This window comes from Haliotis asinina, chromosome 4 (genome assembly GCF_037392515.1).
Source record: "Haliotis asinina isolate JCU_RB_2024 chromosome 4, JCU_Hal_asi_v2, whole genome shotgun sequence".
NCBI lineage: Eukaryota > Metazoa > Mollusca > Gastropoda > Lepetellida > Haliotidae > Haliotis > Haliotis asinina.
Window position 1 is genome coordinate 51,301,674 of NC_090283.1, and position 24,082 is coordinate 51,325,755.

Below are 24,082 nucleotides of genomic sequence, written 5' to 3' on the forward strand. Positions count from 1 at the left end.
CGCAGCCTGTCAGGTTGGGTGCACGTAAGGGTAGGGAAAATTTTAGGGTGAAGGTCAACATTCGTCTGAGGTCAAGGTTATTTATCAATACAACATGAATAACCTTTGAGTGGAAGGGATAATTTGTCAATGTTTTATCAATGTGAAGCGTCCGTTAAAGATACTTTTGTTATTTCTGAAACACACACGTCTTGATACTCACGTACCTGTTTTGATACTGTTCCATGAAACAAGGTTTATACATGAATTAAATGAGCAAGTATTAGGGACAATAACGTTCTGACAAAAACTCGACTACATGTGTTGCAAAGATGTTAGGTCATTCAAAAACATTTGCGTAACGCCCCTCAGGTGGTCGCAGTTACATAGAAATGGACCATGAGTCGTCTCAGTTTCACTCAATGAAAAATACAGTCGACTGAAAACACTGGTCCCTCCCATCGCGGTCAAGCTGTAGACACCTAGCGGCTAAATGGACGGCCCTTTGTCCCGAACGGGGGATTTGATTGTACATCTTGATAATTAGTGCTTATTGGAAAAGCGACGTGGAAGGACAATAGATATATACGAAGTCCGCGTCTAGTTTTACCATTCCATTAAGATCATTTTTCAGGTATTCTCTACAGACGAGGCAGAGACAATTTAATGCATATGTTGAGTGAACATTGAGTACACAATGGCTGTAATAGCTTCAGGTCTCCCGGGATGATCGCTGGGCGGGGTTGAAGGCCTGAGGACTCCGGACAGGGCAGAACATTTCTGCGAGTCTGTTGAAGGAAAGTTCAAGGAGTAATCACAGCTCTCGGCAGCTTTGTACAGCTACTGAAAGAAGCGCGGGATTTACAGCATCCAAAGGAGGTGTGTAGATCGGCTTTGTAGTGTGCAACAGTCTCTGATTAATCCAGAGTTGGCCATGTTCAATAAAACTTTGATCTGATGTATCAGAGACGGCCACGGTATACAGGAAAGGTAGGGCTTTGATGATCGGAGGCCAATTCTTGTTCACTGTTAGACTAAGACCGTGAACACTTCACACCTTCAGACAGATAGCCTACCGCGTGTGAGCGCGGCAAACTCTCCATGTCGTCTGCTTAGCTGTATGTACTGGGGACGCTCGCCTCTCGCGAGCCCATCATTGATCAATAGACTCAGTTTGATATGTATGGAGGTAACACCGATATGATTTAGAGCTTTAAAAGTAGCCAAGCTGTAACAGCGGACGGGCGCTTTAGCCATTCGGTGTAGTCTGCTGTAGGGCCGACCACTTGCTCGCCGCTCGCGGGAATTTGAACGAGCGTTTATCTCGCTGCTACGTCACGAGGCTTGTGAGTCCACAGTTTGTCATGTGTCGGGCTGAATGTCACATCCGACTTGAGCAGTTCTTAACTAGGTCAAATTCCGACCACACCATATGAAGCGAAGCATGTTGTGAACTGGTCGCGGATAACAGTGGAGTTTACTTTCCGGGGATTTTGCAATGTCTAGTGTGTAAGTGTGACGAAATCGGAGTGTCCAGTCATTCAAGTTTCTCAGCGACATGGCCACTAAGTCGGAAAAGTTAGCTTTGTCCATTTTCACAGCCGTTTTGTTACTAGTTGGGTTCGGGTTAGAACTTTCGGGTTCTTTCGTCCCGACGTGGACTGCCCCGATAAACAAAACAGAGGGCGATGTGAGATTCAGTCTGTGGACTCGCGTGGAGTGTTTTGATGAAATTTGTACAACAAAACAACTGAGAATAAAATGGGAGACTACGGAGTGTGTGGAGGAAAATGGACAGGAAAACTGCAAGAAAACCTCTGGATACAAAACCAAACCTAAGACAGAGTGTAGGAAGGCAGACTATTGTAACAGTACATGGCATCATGAAGAAGGTAAGATTTGTTAAACTTGCCCATTATACAAGGATTTGGACGTTTAACAGTGCCCTTTGTTCAAACAAAGGAGCCAGGCCTGCTGAAGCTTTTAGAATGTCGTCCGGGTTCAGAGAGTTTGTTTACAGCTGGTGGACGGGGGAGGGGGTGTGGGTGGAGTGTAGGGGGTCGGGGGTGTGATGGTTGCAGAGATTAATTAGGATGATAATATAACTGCCCTGTGTGAGGGGTGCAAAATTGAGGGTTTGTTGTGTCCGCTGATAAGGGTGTTATATAATTACTTAACTGTAGAGACCATCAGATTATGGTCTCTGCTAAACTACGATTTCACAACTAGTAATCAAAACCAAATTGTTGGATAGGTTCATTGGAAATTGAGCGACTCGGTTTCTTAAATCTACGATCATTACTTCTTCTACCGCTCGAAGGCGGATACTGATTGCGTAACTGGTTTATCCTACATTTCTACAAATCAGGATGTAAGTGACCATCCCCGTTGAAGCAGAGCTCCCCGTTGGGTTATTATTAACTTATATATAGAAATATAGAAAATTTAATTTGACAGGTCTTAAGATGTTTATGTTTTAAAAGGTCTGCTTAATGTTATCGAACTGTAGTAGGTACACATTTATATGTGACAAACCCACACCATTAACCTGAGACTGTGGGGGACAAGGTACAGTATTACAATGATTAAAGTAAACATACATTAATAATAATTAATACATTCTTAATGATAATTCATAATGTTATTATATCCTCGATTCTTATGTATATATTCCATACATATCTGTCGCAGATTGATAAATCTGACATTTTGATGACCCTAGATATAAATCTATTTTTGACATGTATGTCAAACATTGCAACGATGCAGCATTCGTTAGCTGTTATGCCGCGTGTCAGTTGAATATAAGGAAAATGGTTGAAAAAGAGTGAGAAATACGACTGGGATTTCTGGATAACAGGGCCATTGTTTCAGCAGGTCGCGTCGATCTTCCATGTAGTCACGATAATGTCGCCGTCATTAAACGTTTGATGTAGAACTGAGACGGGAGAATATCTCGTGTACTCAGCTCGATTAGGACGAGCTGATGAATTATCTCGTCCTGGCTCTATGATAAAGGTACGGGAAAAGGAAACTGATGTTATCCCATGAAAGCTGAAGGTACGCGGCCCCTTTAAACCGCTTACACGCACCCCTTTCGACCAAGCATGAATGCTCTTTATCTGGTTATTTAAAGTCAGCCTCTACTCAGACAGGTTTTTGAAATATTGAATAGAAACCCAGTGCGTGCCGGCAAACTCCTGGCTATGACTAACTAACGCCCGTGTCCGTCTGTTCAGTTTCAGACTCATGGCTGTGACTAAACAACGACTGTGTCTGTCTGTTCAGTTTCAGACTCATGGCTGTGACTCAACAACGACTGTGTCTGTCTGTTCAGTTTCAGACTCATGACTATGACTAACTAACGCCCGTGTCCGTCTGTTCAGTTTCAGACTCATGGCTGTGACTAAACAACGACTGTGTCTGTCTGTTCAGTTTCAGACTCATGGCTGTGACTAAATAACGCTTTTGTCCGTCTGTGCAGTCTGTGACATCGCTCGCTTATAACTCAAGTCATAGATTTAGTTCCAAATGCCGAAACCCTCAGTGACTGTGATGGCGTCACAGACGAAATGTCTCATGTATTTTTAACGTTGCATCACCTGGCCATGGAGATGCTACCTGCCTTTGATTCAGAACTTTAAGAGGGGTCGATTTCCTATGTTTAGTTGAGGTAAGTTATTCATGCCTGCAGACCATCTTTACTGTCCCGAGACAAACTGAACTATTTAACGAAGCAGTGTAAATAATTGAACCCATGCTCTCTCACTCTGAAACAGTCGGAGACGCAGTGGGGCAAGCAAATCCGGATTCATTAGGACCAAACGATGGTCTGACAGACGGGTACCATCTACGTCACGTGGGTAGAGGACAGACTGGGATTGTTATCTGACAGCGATATTCTGAAATAACGCAATGCCCTTGGGCTGGACTATAGGCACGCCGCGTCCTTGTCACCTGTGCAGTATCTGTCGACAGGTGTGTTCGTTTACCTGCAATGAACATGTCAAATACAAAAGATATTTTCACGAGTAATCTTGTGTAGTGTTTTGTTATTGTTATTTCCGAGTCAGAATAATTGTCAAAACATTTGTACCTGTATCTCTTTACAAGACTCGACGTTTTAAGTCGGTCATTCACCACCAGTACTCAAAATATATTGTATGTTGTTACGAAAAAGGCCGATCGAGATTTAAAACATAGCCTAACAAGATATGTTCCACATTATGAAATCCACCATAGCCTAACAAGATATGTTCCACATTATGAAATCCACATCAATATAGAATTTAATGACGAAAATTTTAAATTCATTGAACGCATGTGTTAGTCTGAAGTATATTAAACCAGGTTCGTTAGATTTGTTCTCCCGACATAATAAATGGTGTCATTGAGTATATAAACAATTTTCCTCAAAACGCATCATCAAAGCAAACCACAATGTAATATTTGTATAAGGGGTTTGTTAAAAATTCTTCCTTAAACTCAAGCTTCTGAGACGTGAAGGATCCTATGCTTCTGCGAACCCCCGCTCCGAACGTTCCCACACCCCACGCCAAGTCGCCCGTGCCTTCAGGTCGTAGTACCTTCACTTAGGAAGAAGTGCATCTTTCCCGTTAACTGAACACCTACTTGGGCTGAGTATGAAATATTCACGTACTGAAAACAACTTTTATAGATATTGTGGATTTGCCAGTGAAGGTAACGCCTGTTGTAGACACCGGAATTCAGAAATGTTTAATGGATAGTTTTTAAAATGACCTCCTTTAAGTGATTAAGTGATTACTTTTTTGTATGGGTTATGTTTCATAGCTTCCCAGTTTCCTACTTTCACAGCTGAAAGTTAAAATTGTTCGTGGTTAGAGATTAGACGTAGGGCCTATGTGTCATTAATTTCCGCGTACTTTGATATAACGAATCTGCCACTGCCACTACTCAATGACCTCATTATAAGGCGACTGGCAGCCATGACAGCCATGTCGGGAAGCGGTCTTTGAATATTTACATGATAGTAATGTGTGCAGAGACAGCCGTAAATCTGCCGGGAGCATCATTAAATAACTAGTTTAGCAGCTTCCGCTAAAACGTGCATATATATCGCCCCCCCCCCCCCCCCCCCCCCCCTCCCACACACACACACACACACTCCCTTCATACGCACCACCATCACCTTATTTGTGATGACCGGTTGACCAGTATCATTGTTTAGTTGTGTTAAGTTTTGATAACACTCTGCATTTTGCACTTATATACCTACGGCATATAAATAACCGTGCGTGACCCATACAATGCAGTGATCAACAGCATGAGCATCGATTTACAGCAAACGTCACCGGTCGTTTTTATTAGTCGGCAGACCAACGAATGGTTCACTAAGTTGCCAACGTTCCACGTCAGCCATTGTAGGTGCGACTACTTATACTCCAATCCGCTCAGGTGCCGTCGACATGGACTCACTAACTCCTCAATCCGGTCATGGCACATGTTCTCGGGTTTGTTATGCGGAAGTTAAACTTCTTTTTCGGAAGAGAGATAAAATTCTGCGCGGAATGCCCGTTACACCAAAACTTTCCGGCTTCCCAACCGGCCCAAATTTGGATCCTTGATCAAAACCCTTCCTGTTTTTCCTAGACTGCGCAGTACTATGTATCATAATTTCGGCGTATTCACAAAAGAAACTTTGTTGCGCTTCGCTTCACTTCAGATAAACCAATCACTACCTTCATGTGAAATAATGATAGTTATACCGTTATGATAGTTGTAAATTCAGAATACCGTTTTTTACACACACATCCTCCCCACTCCACCCTCAAAACTGTAAACTCCTCAAACAAACAACAAAAAGGAACAAGACAAACCTTGACATCCAGTCTGTTTTGTGGTGGCACGCTGTTAAAAGGTAAAACTTTGCATTTAATCCTCGTCATTATCTGCTAACTATTAATTTCAAGAGGTGTTTCAGTCGTTAATGAGAAAGAAAACTACATTCGTTTACCTTTCATGGATAGAATGCTTCGTTTAATAACCCCATTGCGTTAAAGTCTAATTAGTGCATTCACTAACGTAGGACTGGAAGTTCGGAATACATGTACATGAATGTACATGTGTATGTATATGAGTATGGGGACCTGATTACTCGGACTAGTAATTTGAACAGTCCAAATCAAACCATGCGAAGAATCCACCATTAGGTTACCAGTGCTGATTTATTGGGCTGTTGACTGAGCTCCTCTGTCATTACTCCCGTCTTGCTTGGAGCTATGGGATGATGTAACTGCTTGTTCAATATCGACAAATACACTTAGATCATGCAAACATACTCAAGGGAAACTGATTATCTGAAGAGAGCCGTGTGAAATACGGCCAGCGATCTACGGGGGCAATAGTAAGTGTTGCCGAGCAGTTAACACCACCTGTTCGCCGAGCATGTGGTAATAACTTGTATGCTACAGCAACAACGCCTCACCCTCACCTACGACACACTTGCAACAATTACAACACCATACCCTTAAGTACGACGTACTATCCTCAAGTAAGACACCCTAACTCTATGTACGACACCCTTCCCACAATTACATTCTAACTACAACTGCGTTGTCCCACCCTCAACTAAGACATCTTACGACATCCTACCCACTACTACGACTCCCTACCCTCACTTACGACGTCTTATATACCCTCAACTACGACATCCTATCACCCAACTACGACACCATATCCCTCAACTACCATATCCTACCCTCAACTAGGACACACTACCCTCAACTAAGATATCTTAGGACAAATTTTTACAGTTATGACTGTAAAAACTACGTCATACACATAACTACGACATCCTAGCCTCATCTACGACTCTCTACCTAGACTAATGGTCTGTCTCTGAATATGTGTAATTTAGGTGATGAAGGAGTAAGCATTAACTCCGAAACGTTGTGTTCTCATATAAAGAAGTTGATATCCATAAAATCTTCATTCTTATGTATTTCACTTCTAAATGCCCTTCAAAGATGTGTAATTTGGATAGTAACAAACTACATGTAACACCCATGAAGTGAAAAGGAGCCCCGGAGAGACCAGAGATTCAGAGAAACCTGGGGTAACCAAGGGTTGCTTAATTCAAGACTTTACCATTGCAGATAGGACTTGTAGGGAAATAATTTAGTTCAGGGATGGTGAGACAGAGTACATCCTACCCCTCAATTAAGACATCTGACGATATCCTACCCCGGTGTGGACATGGAGGTAGACAAGAATAAGAAATCCCCCCCTCCCAATTGTCACGGTGTCGCATTACTCAATTAGAGCTTTTAACTGGGTGTTGCCCGGACACGGTGTCAGGTTATATTCTATCGAACCACTCTTTGTTTCTTTCTGGAGACGCCCATACCATATATAGGTGTGGACGATATATGGAATCGATCTTTGTGCTTGCTAGTTATGTTTGGGATCCGAGGGTAGTCGGGTTCCTATTCGTTTTCCCACGTGGGTACAATCAGCGATGCCATTTTCTGTGGTCTCCTTTATGTCGCTGGAATATTGTCGCTGGTATTGGCTTTGAATGAGGATTCCAGTCCTAGATTCATCCTGATCATGACCTGGATTTTCCTGCGCTATCCCCGTGGATAGCTAGCTATCAGTCGTTGGTTTTAGAAATAATGCTTTTGTACCTGACAATTCACGCTGTTGTCAAGAATTGTTCTTCATTAACCCATTCTTGTAAGAGGCGACTAACGGGATCGGGTTGTCAGAATCACTGGCTTGGTTGACACATGCCATCGTATCCCAGTTACGTAGGTCGATGATTATGATTTTGATCACTGGATTGTCTGGTCCAGACTCGATTATTTACACAGGGCCGCCATATAGGTGGAATATTGGTGAATGTGGCGTAGAACTAAACTCACTCACTTACCCAGCTGTTGTTCCACATAAACCGATATCCCGTGGAATAACTGAAGCATTGTTCAACGAACACCCTTTCAACTCATGCCCATCGAAACATCCTTCCAAAGCATGCCCATCCAAACACCCACCGTATCTCTTTGGTAGGAATGAGCTTAGATTTCAGTATTACACAACTACTCTCCGATGACACTGAATTGAAATGCTTAGAGATTACTCCACACGGAGTAAAAAAACCTTTTACATAAAGATGTTATATCACTGAGTAAAATAATTTTTAAAAAAATAAGCAAACACGAAAGAGAAGTCATTTTTATAGTATATAGCACTTCGTGTCTCATTTCGATTTGTTATACATGTTGTCCCACGAAGCCAAACAGTGGCACAGTCCCTTGTTGACCCCAGTAACAGATTGAAAAGGAAAAGGCGAGATATGTAATCCATCCCAACTGAAATTTAAACGTGCTTTGGGAATTCAAGACCAAGTTTAGCTAGGAATTAAATATGTCCGAACAGGATGTATTGCTAAGTTAATTTCAACGATCGTATTGGCTGTAATTGATGGCCAATGTCGGAACTTCCGTCCAGGGCTTAATGAGATAAAGACCAGGTTCTGACGGATCTTACCTCCTTTATCCTTGACGCGCCCATTCACTGACTAGCACAAAATACAAGTAATGGGTTCTTTATGCAACGACGTCTTTGAAGCATAAAGGCAGTGTGCCTTTGCTCGAAGGATTTGTGGATACATGTGTTTAATACTGAGGATTTCTTCAGAAAATGTCAAGGAGCGGTGGCCTTGGTTATGTTATATAAAGCAACCTAGGACTAAGGTGATCGTACTTTAACATAGACTTACTACTTGCGTAGCGCTAAGGTGATCGTAACTCCCATACTTTAACATAGACTTACTACTTGCGTAGCGCTAAGGTGATCGTAGCTCCCATACCTTAACATAGATTTACTACTTGCGTAGCGCTAAGGTGATCGTAGCTCCCATACCTTAACATAGACTTACTACTTGCGTAGCGCTAAGGTGATCGTAGCTCCCATACCTTAACATAGACTTACTACTTGCGTAGCGCTAAGGTGATCGTAGCTCCCATACCTTAACATAGACTTACTACTTGCGTAGCGCTAAGGTGATCGTAACTCCCATACCTTAACATAGACTTACTACTTGCGTAGCGCTAAGGTGATCGTAACTCCCATACTTTAACATAGACTTACTACTTGCGTAGCGCTAAGGTGATCGTAACTCCCATACTTTAACATAGACTTACTACTTGCGTAGCGCTAAGGTGATCGTAACTCCCATACCTTAACATAGACTTACTACTTGCGTAGCGCTAAGGTGATCGTAACTCCCATACCTTAACATAGACTTACTACTTGCGTAGCGCTAAGGTGATCGTAGCTCCCATACCTTTACATAGACTTACTACTTGCGTAGCGCTAAGGTGATCGTAGCTCCCATACCTTAACATAGACTTACTACTTGCGTAGCGCTAAGGTGATCGTAGCTCCCATACCTTAACATAGACTTACTACTTGCGTAGCGCTAAGGTGATCGTAACTCCCATACTTTAACATAGACTTACTACTTGCGTAGCGCTAAGGTGATCGTAGCTCCCATACTTTAACATAGACTTACTACTTGCGTAGCGCTAAGGTGATCGTAACTCCCATACCTTAACATAGACTTACTACTTGCGTAGCGCTAAGGTGATCGTAACTCCCATACCTTAACATAGACTTACTACTTGCGTAGCGCTAAGGTGATCGTAACTCCCATACCTTTACATAGACGTACTGTTTGCATAGCACTAAGGCTACTTTATACAGCGGCACCCTGGTGGACTGATGTCACGTCATTTTTTGCTTACGTTGCGACTGTGGTTGCTTACGTCACATCTAACGTAACGTTGGGTCCTCGATGATATAGACTCTATGATATGGGTATTCTTTAAAAAGCGAGTCTGTGAGCTTAGTTTTACACCACTTTTAGCAATATTCTAGCAACATCTATTCCATGACACCAGAAAAATGGACTTCACACATGGTCCCTACATAGGGATCGAACCCGAATCATCAGCGTGACGAGCGAACGCTTTAACCTCTGGGCTACCACACCGCCCATGTATCCTCTAAGGAGGTAATGCTAGACAAGCGGACAGTTTGCCAGTCTGGTAGAGTGTCTTTGCACGTATTTATTACGAAATTATCATGGAAACTGTTAATAATTACCCAAGATAAACTTGTGCAAGTATAGATCTATGAAGAAACATCAGCACTCTATTCCCCACCCGCGGGTAACGTTGACGAATGACCCCGGATCATATCTTCTTCGGGGTATTTAATTTTGTATCTACATCAGGATATTTGATTTTCCACGTATAGGTGCAAAATTTTAAAATGTTGTAATGCCTGTTGTGTTTAGAACGCAACATTCATTTTCAAACGAGTGAAAAATTAATTGGAAAGCCGAGATGATTATGTTTGCTCTGCGACAGTGTTTGTCTAATCTGACCAAGATTGGATTGCTTTGCTTCATCTCCGGTGAGAATATGGCACGTTGTATTGAAATGGAATACTTATAAAATGAAAAATTAATAAAGCTTCACAATGGCTGGCGGAAGTGCAACATCGAGCCAACGGCTACTCCGACATGTGGAACTGATGCACAAACTTCAGACATCATGGGTGGTTGTAAGATAACAGTGTCAGACAACAAACAGTTCGTCATGACTGATACTGATTTTGGATCGTACGTGATGTTTTGTTACAGCAAGTTAGTGAGTGACACCTTGGCTGCGGGTGACGCGGGAAGAGAGTTCGTATGTCCTCTCCCTACATAACACTACAGTGGTTGTTGGGTGGCATTATGGCTAAAGTGGTCGAAGGCACGGGTTCGATTCCCCACAGGGGTACTATGTGTGAAGCCCATTTCTAGTGTCCGCCGCTGTGATATTGCTAAAAGCGGCGTAAAACCATAGTCACTCACTCACTCACTCGAATCCCTGTTTCCCCACGGAAACCACTGCTGTGTCATTTCTGGTTTATCTCCCACAATAAGCAGATGATGTAAACTGAAGTAATGTTCAAACCATCTCACTCACACAGTCGCTGAGTGGCGCCATGATGAACCGAGTTGTTGGTTTGTCGACTTTTGGAAAACGGGGCTGCGGACGAATTTGTAGACAAATTTCAACCAAAACAATGTGGTCACTTCCAAAACGTTTTCAGACAAATGATCCGTCTACAATCCCCAGAATGAACATGGGTCTATTTATTCAGTACAAGCTTCCCCAAAGCACCCCAGCCCCTGAAGACACGCAGAACAAGCAGGACAGTAATTGGGTTGGGTGTACACACGCTGCATGCAGGGTTGCGATTTAGCAATAGTCCAAACCCCACACCAAGTGTTTGGTGGCCGGCATTGAGCCATCGCTGAGACAGTGTAAGCTGCTCCGAAACTGATCACAACACGGACACCGTTTATGTAAGTTTACTGTGTTAAGACTTCGAGATATCCGAAGTTCGATATTACCTGACTGAAAGATGACTGAAAAGTGGAATAGATAATGGCGAGAATATATGGCTGTTGCAGGATCATACCTGTACTTCGAGACAACAGTGTGTTCGACACATCAAGGGTCGGTGGGGTGGCCTTGTGGTTAAAGTGTTCGCTCAAGATCCTGGTTCGATTTCCCACATGGGTACAGTGTTTAAAGCCCATTGCAAGTGTTTCCCGCCGTAATATTACTTGAATATTGCTATAAGCGACGTAAAACCATACTTATCCACTCGACTCATCAAGGTTCGACACAACAGTTTTTCAAAGGACTTGTTTATAAGCGTTGGCCGTGTCGCTGGTAGAATTCAGATCTCATTTTGTTTGGATTTATTCTAGTGGTTGGTATAAGCATTGTTGTGTTCGCCATGCTTGATCTGCCATGTTGTATAGGAACATGATTAACAATCAGTTATTCTGAAAACGATCTAACCTTGTAACCATACCTTCATTTGAGTGATAAATATTGGATATGCTGTACGATGAATTCAAGGGATTTGGGTGTATTTGAACTGTGGAGCATTTCAGATACACATTATACGAGAGCGCAAGTTAAATATTTGTTTAAACAAATGAGTGCATTGATTACCTCCCTTGATAATAACCGGAAATACATAAAGTCGCATTTTGCAGAAGAGGGCTTAAACAATGCTGAAATGTCAGAGCTCGTAGGTCCTTGTTTAGTGGCAACATGGGAGATTTATTGGCTGGCTGTATATCTCAACTTGAGTGGTCGGCGGAAGCGTCAGAGCTCGTGAACCTTAGTGACCTCCACACAGGCAATTCGGTTTCGGCAGGACGTAACGTGTCTTTACGAAAGTAGCCGATCGCAACACTGATCTCGATAGTACAGCTCTGTGATTGCATGGGCGAATCGATAAAGTAATTAGTTTTGAGGAATAGTCATTATCTTAACTCTGCGGGTAATTAAGATCAGTGGCCATGAAGCCAAATGAAACGGCAATGTTAATATCCACCAAGAACGTATAAAAAGTCTATATGAAGCCAGAAAGATGGATACCGAAAATATTCAAATTAATGTGCGGAACATTAATACAGTGACCCGTCTCATCTATGCTTTCATGTGTGGTGTGATCGGGAAGATAGATGACTGATCCAAATACTCGTTCTCTTTCATGGTTTGGCTAATGGAGGGATGTTACGATTACTCCAAGCGGTCATCAGTCATGCGATGAGACTGTAGGTTTGAGGGTGACACTATTGAAGCCACTCACTGTATTAAGCGAAGCAGGAAAGAGTGTGTAACAAGAATATTTTCCACGCCTTTGGACATTCAGCAGCGCTCGTTCCATGCCTTCGCCACGAGTTTCCGGAATTGCACGAATGGTCACGGAAAGTTTCAACTCCGTCTCTCGAACTCGATAGCCAAGTGGTTAAAGTTTTCGTTGGCCCGGCTTTGACGGGTGTTTTTTTAATCTACCCTGGCAATAACCAAAGTCGTTGAAAAGCATTTGGAACTCCATATTCTTATTCATGCGTTGTGGTAGACTAATGGTTAATGCGTTCGCTTGTCAAGTCTAAGACCCGGTTCGATTCCATAATGCGTGAAGCCAATGTTTGGTGTGCGATGCTATGATATTGATGGAATATCGCTGTTGCCTCCTCACTTATTAGTTACAATCCACGTAGTCAGTCCTCGTATCCAGGCACATTACCTGCTCACAGCGTTACGTACATTGACATTACTATCACCGGCCATAGGACACTGTCGTACTCTCTGATATACACTTCATTTATCAATGACTGATAATAACATAACGCTCGTAGGTCGTGACTTTTCTACCATTGACTTGAAAATGCTGACAGCAGCACATAACAATTTATCTTATCTCAGTCATGAAATTTCTAATTGGCTAAGCGCTATTCTATTATTACCAATGTACTCCACTTGCAAGAGAGGTACATTGCAATGTTTCCGCTGCCAATAGCAACTCATTCGGTACTTCGTGGTAGTAATTCTCTATCCCGAGTAACATTGACGTACGTATGATGAACGGATATTACCGATGTTTTGCGAATGCAAATCGAGGGCAGGGACAACTCTAAATCTGCCCTTTTTGTTAGCAAAATGTAGCAATGGCTGCAATGAATACTGTACATGACTGGAACTGAAGCACATGTTGCTACGTGTGATCTTCTAGCATGTGTAAAGGCTAAATGTAGATACTGAAAAGAGATGTAGGGGATACTGAATCTACAAGATTGATGTAATGCAAATGATGACGCCAAGGAGGAAACAGATGATGAAAAGAAATGAAAGGAAAATGTGAAAATTTATTCGATTCCTTTGAAAATGTTGCATCTGTATGTATATGCATTACTTTTCCTCATATACACTGGCATTGGCTGTTGGTATGCTCGCAAAATGGAAGAACCCCTACTTTCTTTGAATAGTACATCTTGGAATTGTCCTGGGAGTGTTGGTAAGCTTTAAGTATACTGAAAAAAAAGAAACACAAGTCTGGTTTTTCGTCACGTTTTTATACATAAGACATACATATGAAGGCCTACTTTATAAGATGTAATGTTTTTCGAAAGTTGCGTTTGTTATCCTGTTCAGTATGTATTCTCTCAGTTGTTATTGATACATGCTGCATGTGATCGTTGTCACCACGACACACTCAGGGTATCCAGTTCGCTGTCCATAATGCATTAACCAGATAACAAGCTCGTTCGACTTATGCATGCAGCTGTTTTATGACTTGTCAGCGGTATTTCGGTACAGCCGACGGAGCCTAGACACCTACCTATCCATTACATTGTTTACATACAGATTACACTGTAACCCGAGTTGAATATACATGTTTACATACACGTGGGTTATAGATACAGAATATTACATGGTCGTTTACATGGCGAACTGTGCCCTTTGGAATGGAAGTTGGGGCGAAAACTACTCGTTATGTTTGAAATTGGTGGAGCTAATTATATCATTAGCTAGACAATCTGTTTCCTCTGATTTTCCTGAATCCATTCAGTCTAGCCTGATTATTTCCAGGTGTTGACGTTATGGCGTCATAGAGGAAATATGATCAAAGGGAATTAAAAAACCCAAACACCTTCCCATCAAAAATCAAACAACAACAACAACAACAACAACATCAACAACCCCCCTCCAAACCCGTACAGCAAAATAATACATACCTCCAACTACCAGCAACATATCGTTTTCTGTTCATATCTTAACTCTACAGTGTATTTTTTGTAAACAAGGACAATATGTTGGTGATAACATTCATTTCGGTTTTAACTTTGTCAAACACGGTGGGAGGTGGATAACACGAAGCCTTTACAATAGACTGTCTCTTTGTTTATCGGATAAAGCTCGGTTGTGACCTAGTTTATTATCTGTCTCACCAGGTATGGTAGACACAATGTAAATAAAATACGCTGGATACCAAAGGTTGAGAAATTACCTATTGTTTTACGGTCACAACTATACACAGCCAACACAAATCTCGCAATTTCTAATCCTTCTTCGTTTTGTTTTATGCAAAGAATATTGCTTCGGGACCATTTCAATATTATTGTTATTTTCTTATAATCAAGTGGGTGAGTGGGTTTGAGTTTGCGCCTTTTAGCAATATTCCATCAAAGTCACCACGGGGGACATCAGAAATGGGCCTCACATAGTGTACCTATATGGGGAATCGAACCCGGGTCTTTGGCGTGATGAACGAACACGTTAACCACTAGGCTAGCCCGCATGTATCAAAAGAAGTTTTTAGCAGAGAGACGCATGGGCTTTCTCAGCGGATATATAGTGACAACAAGAAGCTGTATACCCTTTTACTCTTAACATTCAGATAACTGGATTTAAGACCATGTGGGGTGGGGGTTACTTTTTATTTATTATTTTCTTTTTTTATAATTTTTTTGTTTTATTTTTGTTTAAAAATTACCATTAATAGCTTTTAATCTTTATTTCAATTTGGGTTGGGGTGTGTGGGGCATTTTTGTTTGTTTTTGTTTCTATTATGATCTATGTTAATCGAATTTAACCCTTACATATAGAATATTACTCCAGCAAAAGGTCAGAGGTTACATCTGGTCGGGTCTAAAGTAATCTTGGGGTATCGCTCGCTGCACCGACTGCAACACTCTCCACGCCACCACTAAACGCACGACTGCCTTACCAGGGTTTAACAAACGCTTCATGGGCACATCTAAAACGCATCAATTCTGGTTCGTCATGGCTGATTTTCTACACATCAAGCAGAGAGTACTCAATACCTACTTGTTTCCTCGAACCTCTATCAGACCGTTGGTACCAAAGTATCCTGTACTTAGGTGAACCGTTAATCTGCGTCTTATTCTAATGGTAATATCTGAAGGAAGCGGATGCTTCCGGGTGCAAAACAGACGGATGGTTGCCATGGTAATATTATCTGATAAGATCAAGTATCTTTGGTCACTGGGAGGATACAGGTGAATATTTACTTCTTGTATACGGCATGTTATTAAACTTGAGTCAATATATTTTTGTGTACAACATGACGCTGGACAAACCAACTGTCGGCGACCAGACTCGACTGCTTTATTTCACGATTTGATGCGCGACATAACTTCTAATTTCAAAGTTTTCGGAAGAAAAGACGAAACTGTTTATCGGGACGACGTAATGATGATTCATATCGAATAGGATATTTATTGTGACATGGACTTTATTTTTACATCTACCTTGGCTTTGAAACATAACCCGTTCGTCTGGTCTGCACACTTAATGACGATAAACGGTATTGCTGCCAACGTTACTGCCCTGGCTTCAAAATATACCGGTAGATGTCGCAGCGGTGGCATTTCTCATCGTCAAATCTGACAACGCAAATGTCCATTAAATGATGAAATATCCATTTTTGGATTTTATATCCTCGTAGCGGGTTGATTAAAAAGTCACTCTACACATTACAAACTCTAGCCGTGACATTTCCACCTTATATACATTTATACAGTATAAAATACTCACTAGATTGGTTCACGCTCGGTTTTGCGCAGATTATTTCAGTTCAAGCTGCCGGAGGTATTTTCATGACACAGTGGGTTAATTTGTCTGTTGTTAAACGCAGCATTCGGCAATATTCCAGCTACGTGACAGCGTATGTAATTAATCGAGACCAGATTATCCAATGATCAACGTCATGAGCATCGATCGAAACAAATGAGTGTTTTCCGCCTGTATCGGCATGGGCGTGATAGTTTCACATGAGTCTTGAGTCACACGATCTCAGTGCCCGCGACGTGGTGTCGAATTTCATATTCTTACGTTTGTCAAAACGAACCCTCAGTCCATATCAAGTGTACCTCGGTCAGGAAGTGTTGCGAATGTTTAGCAGTTTCATACAGGAGGCTGTAAACGTGACCTAGACTTTAAACATGCCACGTTTATTTTTTTCCAAAATACCTAAGGTATAAAATATATTTATTAACAGTTAAAGAATCATTGTAAATCATTAACAGTAACGATTTTTAAACAAATTCTGAAAAATATATTTGACAGTATATTGATCCTCACACGCAACTTTCGCAACGAAGACGAGAGAAGGTCTAGACTGGGTTCCCACAGCTCAAGATTGTCAACATAACCTCGACACGTATCCCGAGTGAAAACTAAACCAGATGCTAGGCTGAAAAACACCCATGCACAAATATAGCTCGTAAGCACCTCGTCCCCAGAAATCTCTCAGAAGACTGGAGGCAGAATAAACACTTGTCCATTTGTCGCTAAATTAATAAACGTGAGCAATATGAGCAATGGAGATAAAGGTAAGGTAGTTATCAATCAGCTGGCCAAATTAATATCAATCAATCATGAACATGTCATAATTGTCCGGCTTCTGAAACGATGCGGGCGTAGTTCATGAATAGACGTTACAAGTATTGACCATTGGTGAAAGACCATTGTCCGAAATGAAAGGGTTTTCGTAAAGGAGTTCTAAGCTGTTCGATGAAAGTCCCTTGAAAGAGTATTTGCATAATATTAACTTACTGTGTATTGAGTGCCTTTTGGAAATCAGGTGGTTCGTTATTGAGAGAGTTATAACGTTTTGTTCAAGTAATGGATATCCCGAATTAAAGATTGTTTTAATTAACGAACAAATGAAGGCGGACGGGTGCAAACTGAAACCTGTGAACTAAGTTGTGATGAACACGCTTATACTGAATTTATTTATTTATTTATTTATTTATTTATTTATTTATCTATTTATTTATTTGAGGGGCTTTTCTGGGTACTTACACTTCATTTTTTATGGAAATGCGTATTTCAAACTATGGTCAACATTATTAACGTAATTAGAAGTACTACCAATAGAAATAAAATGTTCATATACAAAGGTCTATTTGAGTATGGGGTTATACAAAGAATGGATTAGTGCAGCGTAAAACTCAGCTCACTCGCTCACTCACTCACTCACTCACTCACTCATACAATGAATAGCTATCATCGCGAAGTTCCGACGTGTATATGGCCTGTTCTTCCTGTGAAATACCAAAGGTCGCCATTGTGGATAGGTAACAAAATGCTGGATCATCGGTCAGTCTCGGTTCTCGGAGTAACGGTGGTTTACGGAATATATATTTTCCGATAAATGCAGTCAGCGGCATTGTGAAGTTAAACTAGTCTGAAGTGAGTGTTAGCTCCATATACCCCATCTCCAGTGTATCAACTTCATAGCAGAGGGAGGGCGATGGGATAGTCTACTGGTTGAAGCGTTCGCTCGTCACGCTCAACACCGGGGTTCGATTCCTTATATTGGTACGATGTGTGAAGCCCACATCTGATGTCCTACGCCATGATATTGCATTGATGTTTGCTAAACGCGGCGTAATATTCACTCACCTACTCACTCATAGCAGGTGGGTGAACGTTCGCTCGTCACGCTGACGACCCGGGTTCGCGTCCCCAGACTGGTGCAATTTGTGAAGCCCATTTCGGGTGTACCCTGTCGCGAAATTGTTTGAATATTGCTAAAATATATTGCGCCGTGGAGGTAAACTCGCTCAGTGCAGCTGCAGATACCATCTGCACGTTTAGAGTTTAGAACTGGGACTCGTGAGTAATCCAATCAAGTATGATTATATTTCTAACGAGGAAACTCCTTCACTGAATCCTTTTAACACACGGTTCCTTTCCTGGAAATATGTTTAGTGCATCTGAACGATGGACAGATTTACCACTGCATTACGACTACAGTAAACCGGCTCAACTGCCGTAAATCAGTATGTCGTAATGGATGCTTCCGATAGGCCTAGCGCCATATCAGTCACTACCGTGGAGTCGGGAACCATGCAGGTTCAGCTTTAATGCTGTTTGAAAGCGTGTAGCTGAAAGTCAATAATCCTTAAAATTCAGAAAATCTTTCAGAATCCCGATGACACTTAAGATAATGAGCTAATGGCTAAGCATTGTGATTACCTTAGTTAGTAGTAATCCATAGATAGCCTCATTATCTCGCCAGCCATGTTTAGTAATTACGGCATGCTGGTGTTACGCGATTGCTGCAATTAGTAGATGTTTATGGCGTAGTAATTTGTTGCAAACACAAGATGAAAACATAATTAGAGGTTTAAAACTAATTTTCTTTCCATTAACAGCGAAAGAAGCTCCCAAACAAGCTTAAATGAGTCTCTGCCAGAAAAAGGTTCCCAATGCATGTAGCACCAAAGACACGGGTTCAATGCTTCACATGGATGTAATATGTGAAGCCCATTTCTGGTGTCCCCCCGCCGTGATATTGCTGGAATATTGCTAAAAGTGTAAATCTTCACTCACTCACCTAGATCTACTCGGTGTGATCATGATGTTTATTTACAAGCGTTGACAATAATAACTATTGAAACAGCATATACCTGACAAAGACTTCACAACCTAATTGGCCGTGGACTGGAACCTGGGACCCAGATCCAAAAAGAGTTCCTAATGTTGCAACCTGTCGTAACTCTATATTCAATTATTTTTTCACGACCGTCATAGCGCAACGACCGTTTTGTTGATCTGAACCCAGATCCACATAGTAAATCTAAGCCCGCCGTGATATTGGCTAAACGCGGAGTAAAACCAAACTCACTCATTCGTAACTCTACGCCTGACGTATCTGTTCTCACAGACCTGCGTCTGCCACTGCGACCGCGACCGTCGCAGAACACTTTTGAGTTAAATGTTGAGGGCCCGGTTGATATCATAAATATTCTTTTTTCTTTCTCAGCAGATGAATATGTCAGTCACTAAACGTACGATCTGTCCACATTTTTACGCGTCGTTTTAAATCAGAATAGCCGTTGACATCATATTGGTGCTATTGCGAATCAAAGTAAAACTTACTATATTAAGTTGTGACGTCAACAGGAACGTGAGAGGGATGCTCTATGGTCGCACCCATTGTGTGTAAAAATCGATATGCTTAACATATCTGTTGCATTGATCATTGTAACGTTCACGTTCCTATTTTCATCCCAAATCTAAATTGGGTTCATACGTAAGAAAAAATTGAAATAGATATGTCTGATGTAGACTCTATTTACGGTTCACTTTTATTTTACTGTGATACGTATTTCATGGGTTCCTTTGTTTGTTGTGTAACGCTGCATTCAGCATTATTCCATCTGTATGACGTAAACAATCGATGACCCAATGATCAACAGCATGAGCACAGTTGGTTTATTTTTTATGGGGAGTAATGGTTCCGGATGGGGTGCGTGGTGATGGGGTAGTGTCTGAAATGAAATAATTTACAGAAAGAAAAGTTCGTAGTAAACAAAATAGAACATAATGAAAAGGAGCGCTGAGACTTTCTCAAGCTGTGGAAATCTAAACTTTTCACTTCTCTAGACTTGCATGGGCTTTCATGGGTATGTTCGCTTTGGGGTCTATGTGACAGTGGAGGGATAATTCGATTCCCCAAATAGGTGTAATATATAAAGCGAATTTCTGATGTCCCAATCCGCGCTCACTTGCTGACGTATCCCAGATAAAGCAATGTGTTATACCTCCGTTTGATGAAAACACTGCACTTTCCATTTCTGAACTCACGTCACCATGTCAAGCTGTACTATCAGCAACAAGCATTGGATATCTCATGCGCGTAATGTGATTGTGTGGCTCGTCTGGGTGACATGTATTTTGTATGTGGTTCAAGCTGAGCATACTGGGGTCTTTACCCTAGCCTAGGGGAGATACAGCTATAGACTGACATCCTGTCTCTGAGATGAACATTTTTTACATAAAAACGTTTTCCCTTTTTTCCATTAAACATAAACTTCGTCTCTGAATCCATATACCATTAACAAAATACTAGGGGATAATAGATTTACAAGATTGATAAAATGCAAATGATAACGCCGAGGAAGAAACAGATGATGAAGAGAAACTAAGGGATAAAACGACCTCCCTTTGGAAATATTTCATCTGCATCGATATATAGTACATTTTCGCATAGGCATTGGCTTGGCATTGGCCAATGATATGCTCGCAAAATGGAATAGCGCCTACTTTTTCAGTGGTAAATATTTAATGTAATACCAGTTTCTCTCCTTCAAAAGTTCCATTTTCCTCTTCTGTGAAGTGAAAATAATTTTAAAGGACATTAATTCCACTGACTATTCATTTGTCAGACACCGAATCACAAAGTGGAGAGCTCTCCTTTATGCAGCGACATCACGTAACATAAACAGTGTAGGTCACGTGTATGTATTTGTGTCAAAACGAACCTAAGCTCTCGCCAGAGAACATCACGAATCTGAAAATCAAATACGAAAGAGAGTTACGATTTGTCTGTCTAGCAGCAAAATAGATATCCTCATCAACCAAGGAGGATTCACCAAGACCGGAAGTCGTGATCAGCGCTCATGAATATTACATGATGGGAAGAGAGTAAATCGCCCCATAGTCATTTCTATTTTCCTGAGTGATCTTGCACGCGAGATTATATCTTAGCACTAAACCCACGGGGCACTAAAAGCATGAAGATCGCCCATAAACAATGTCGGCGTTATCATTCATAGCCGTCTTTACTTTGCTTATTGCGGGCGGCTTAAGAACTTTGCCCCAAAATATAGATGTGTATCCTTCCACAACATTGAGATTGCTAATGATGTTTTGACTCTGTTGAAAGGGGTCAGTGTATCGTTACTTAAATTGTTATTAGTGTTATCACGATCTATCGAGGTTTTCATTTCACAACACAGCGGATACGTGTTATTGAGTGAGTTGGTGGCATGCAGGTTTTAATAGGCAGGAATGGATAGTGTTGTCGCTGAAATTTTCAGTTAAACTAAACGCACTCGTAAAACTAAACTCACTCACTCTATCCATTTCTCCCCTATCTCAACCCTTTGTCCAAACACTACACTACCTCCTCCCTGCAACTGTGCAGCTTTCCCACGCACGCATCTCTGGCTTACACGCACCCTCCTCTGGCTAACACCCACCTTTGCCTCTTTATAGTATTACAGCAGTATATGAAATAGTTAAGTTTTTCGCGGCACTCAGCAATATTCCAGTTTCATGGCGGCGGTCTGAAAATAATCGAGTTTGTACCAGACAATCCAGTGAGCCTGACCATCCGATCCCGTTAGTCGCCTCTTACGACAAGCACAGTCGCCTTTTATGGCAAGCATGAGTTGCTGGAGGCCTATTCTACCTGGGACCTTCACAGGTATATGAAATAGCGTCTGCTCGGCGTTCCACTGCTTGCTAGTTACGTACATGGCAGGCTTACAACTTTAATTTATACCCAACCTTGTAGGCCAATACCTTATCCAAGGGTATATATTTGACCATGCCATTTACTTCGGTTGATATTTCTAAAATAACTTACAATGTGGTAGTTAGACGACATCTTTATAGTTCATAATCAATCAAACCGTAACTTCCATAGGTCAGCCTACCCATTTATGTAACACTAAATGTGATTGGTCTAGAGAATACTCTCAGTGACAAAGATGTATTTGGTATATTTGCTGTTGAGAGAGTTACAAATCCCCTGTGCTCATTGCATGAAGAACATGCAGAGAACATTCTTTTTATATTCTGACTTTGCCCATTTTTCAGATGAGGATGGAAGTGACACTAAATGAATCAAAAGTGACCACCAAATTATCTTTTTAGAATTTGCTTTTGCACATGTTTAAGTTTACCTCAACATGTGCTACTTCACTACAAGTAATTCATCAATTACATTATTTTAATGCCCTATCTCAGTTTCCTATTTTTAACTCCGGGCTGGTTACATGTTAAATGGACCAGCGACATTTTTCAGTTTAAATATCAGCCCGGTGGGCTTCCTGGTTGTTTTTCGGACTTATTACAGTGTTAGCTGACGGGACTTGCCCCCCGTCACGTCCTCCCCTACTCCGAGTGACACTAGTTTTGTTGCAGCACCGCTCGTCCTACAACCTATGTTAACAGTTAGGATAATAACGTCTGACATAAGACTGAACCCACTGAGTGCAAATCTGTATACATACAATCGTTTGTCCTCCAGTCAGGTGAAATGGCCCGTGGTATAATCAAACGCCCTGGCCCTTCAGGAGTGTGACGCCTCTTATCCGTCCCCCCACCCCAACACCCCCACCCCCCCACCCCCAATGCGTTATTCCTGTAGTTATTATTTACCCCAAACACTGCAGTCGGACGGTTGGTCATTTTAAATGGCCTCATCTAAGATTAAGTATCACCCTAGGCAGTTGGTGCTATTGTCGGTCAAGTACGTGTCAATCGTAGGTCAAAGGTCGTGATGATAAGAAGGGAGAGCTCCAAACATTGTTTAGTAAAAGAACATAGACTGATGCCGTGTGAGGAGATTTAGGGATTAGGTTTATGATGGGAATATCTGTCATGTGGAAGACCGAGAACTCTCGGTCTCTTAAAGCATCATCAGCCATCACGCTTCTCTTGGTTCAGCATATGCTGTATATGAAAGTATTCAAATTTATTACCGTTCATCACGTTTGTTTTCTAGAATCCGTAAGTACTGGTTTGTCACAATTATCTCAACTGCAAGAAGAGTGAGTGAGTATGGTTTTACGCCGCGTCAGCAATATTCTAGCAACATCACGGCGGGGACACCAGAAATGGCCTTTTTCACATTGAATCCATGTGGGGAATTGAACCGAGTCTTAACGTGACAAGCGGTCGCTTTTTCAACCAGGCTACCCTACCTCCCTAACTGCAAAAAGAACGCCTGTAACTGGATATATTTCTTATTGAGAGCACGTGTTCAACTGTATTGATTGTCATGCATTCTGAAACCAGTCAATCTTGAAATATGGCGTACATTTATCACGGCCTGCCACGTACCCCGATGGAGTTAGTTACACTGAGACAGTTTATACCCTGTGACATTTACATTGCGTATTTTATACTGTATTAATCCAGTTTATTCCGTTTTAATCAGTACTCGGAAATGGAGAGCGCCGCGGTGGTATCCTAGGTCATTACTATCGGTGTTTTATGTGCAACATGTTGCATGTTTACACTGGAGATATGACGTTTCAAATCGTTATCTAGAAATATTGAAATAGATATTTTGTCAATTTCCATTGTGTATAAATGTATTATTGCTTGTATTGTACACCCGTTCAGTTATCTATGTACAATATATGTGCTTT

General features: G+C 41.5%; 1 protein-coding gene across 1 annotated transcript in view; it reads left to right on the forward strand.

Moving 5' to 3' along the window:
- The first annotated feature begins 1,327 nt into the window (after positions 1 to 1,327).
- Positions 1,328 to 24,082, forward strand: part of LOC137281654 (uncharacterized) — a 71,033-nt gene continuing 48,278 nt past the window's right edge. Inside the window, exon 1 of the mRNA XM_067813038.1 lies at positions 1,328 to 1,871. Coding sequence (XP_067669139.1) covers positions 1,538 to 1,871 — 334 coding nt within the window. The 5' untranslated portion in view covers positions 1,328 to 1,537. The remainder of the gene's footprint in view (positions 1,872 to 24,082) is intronic.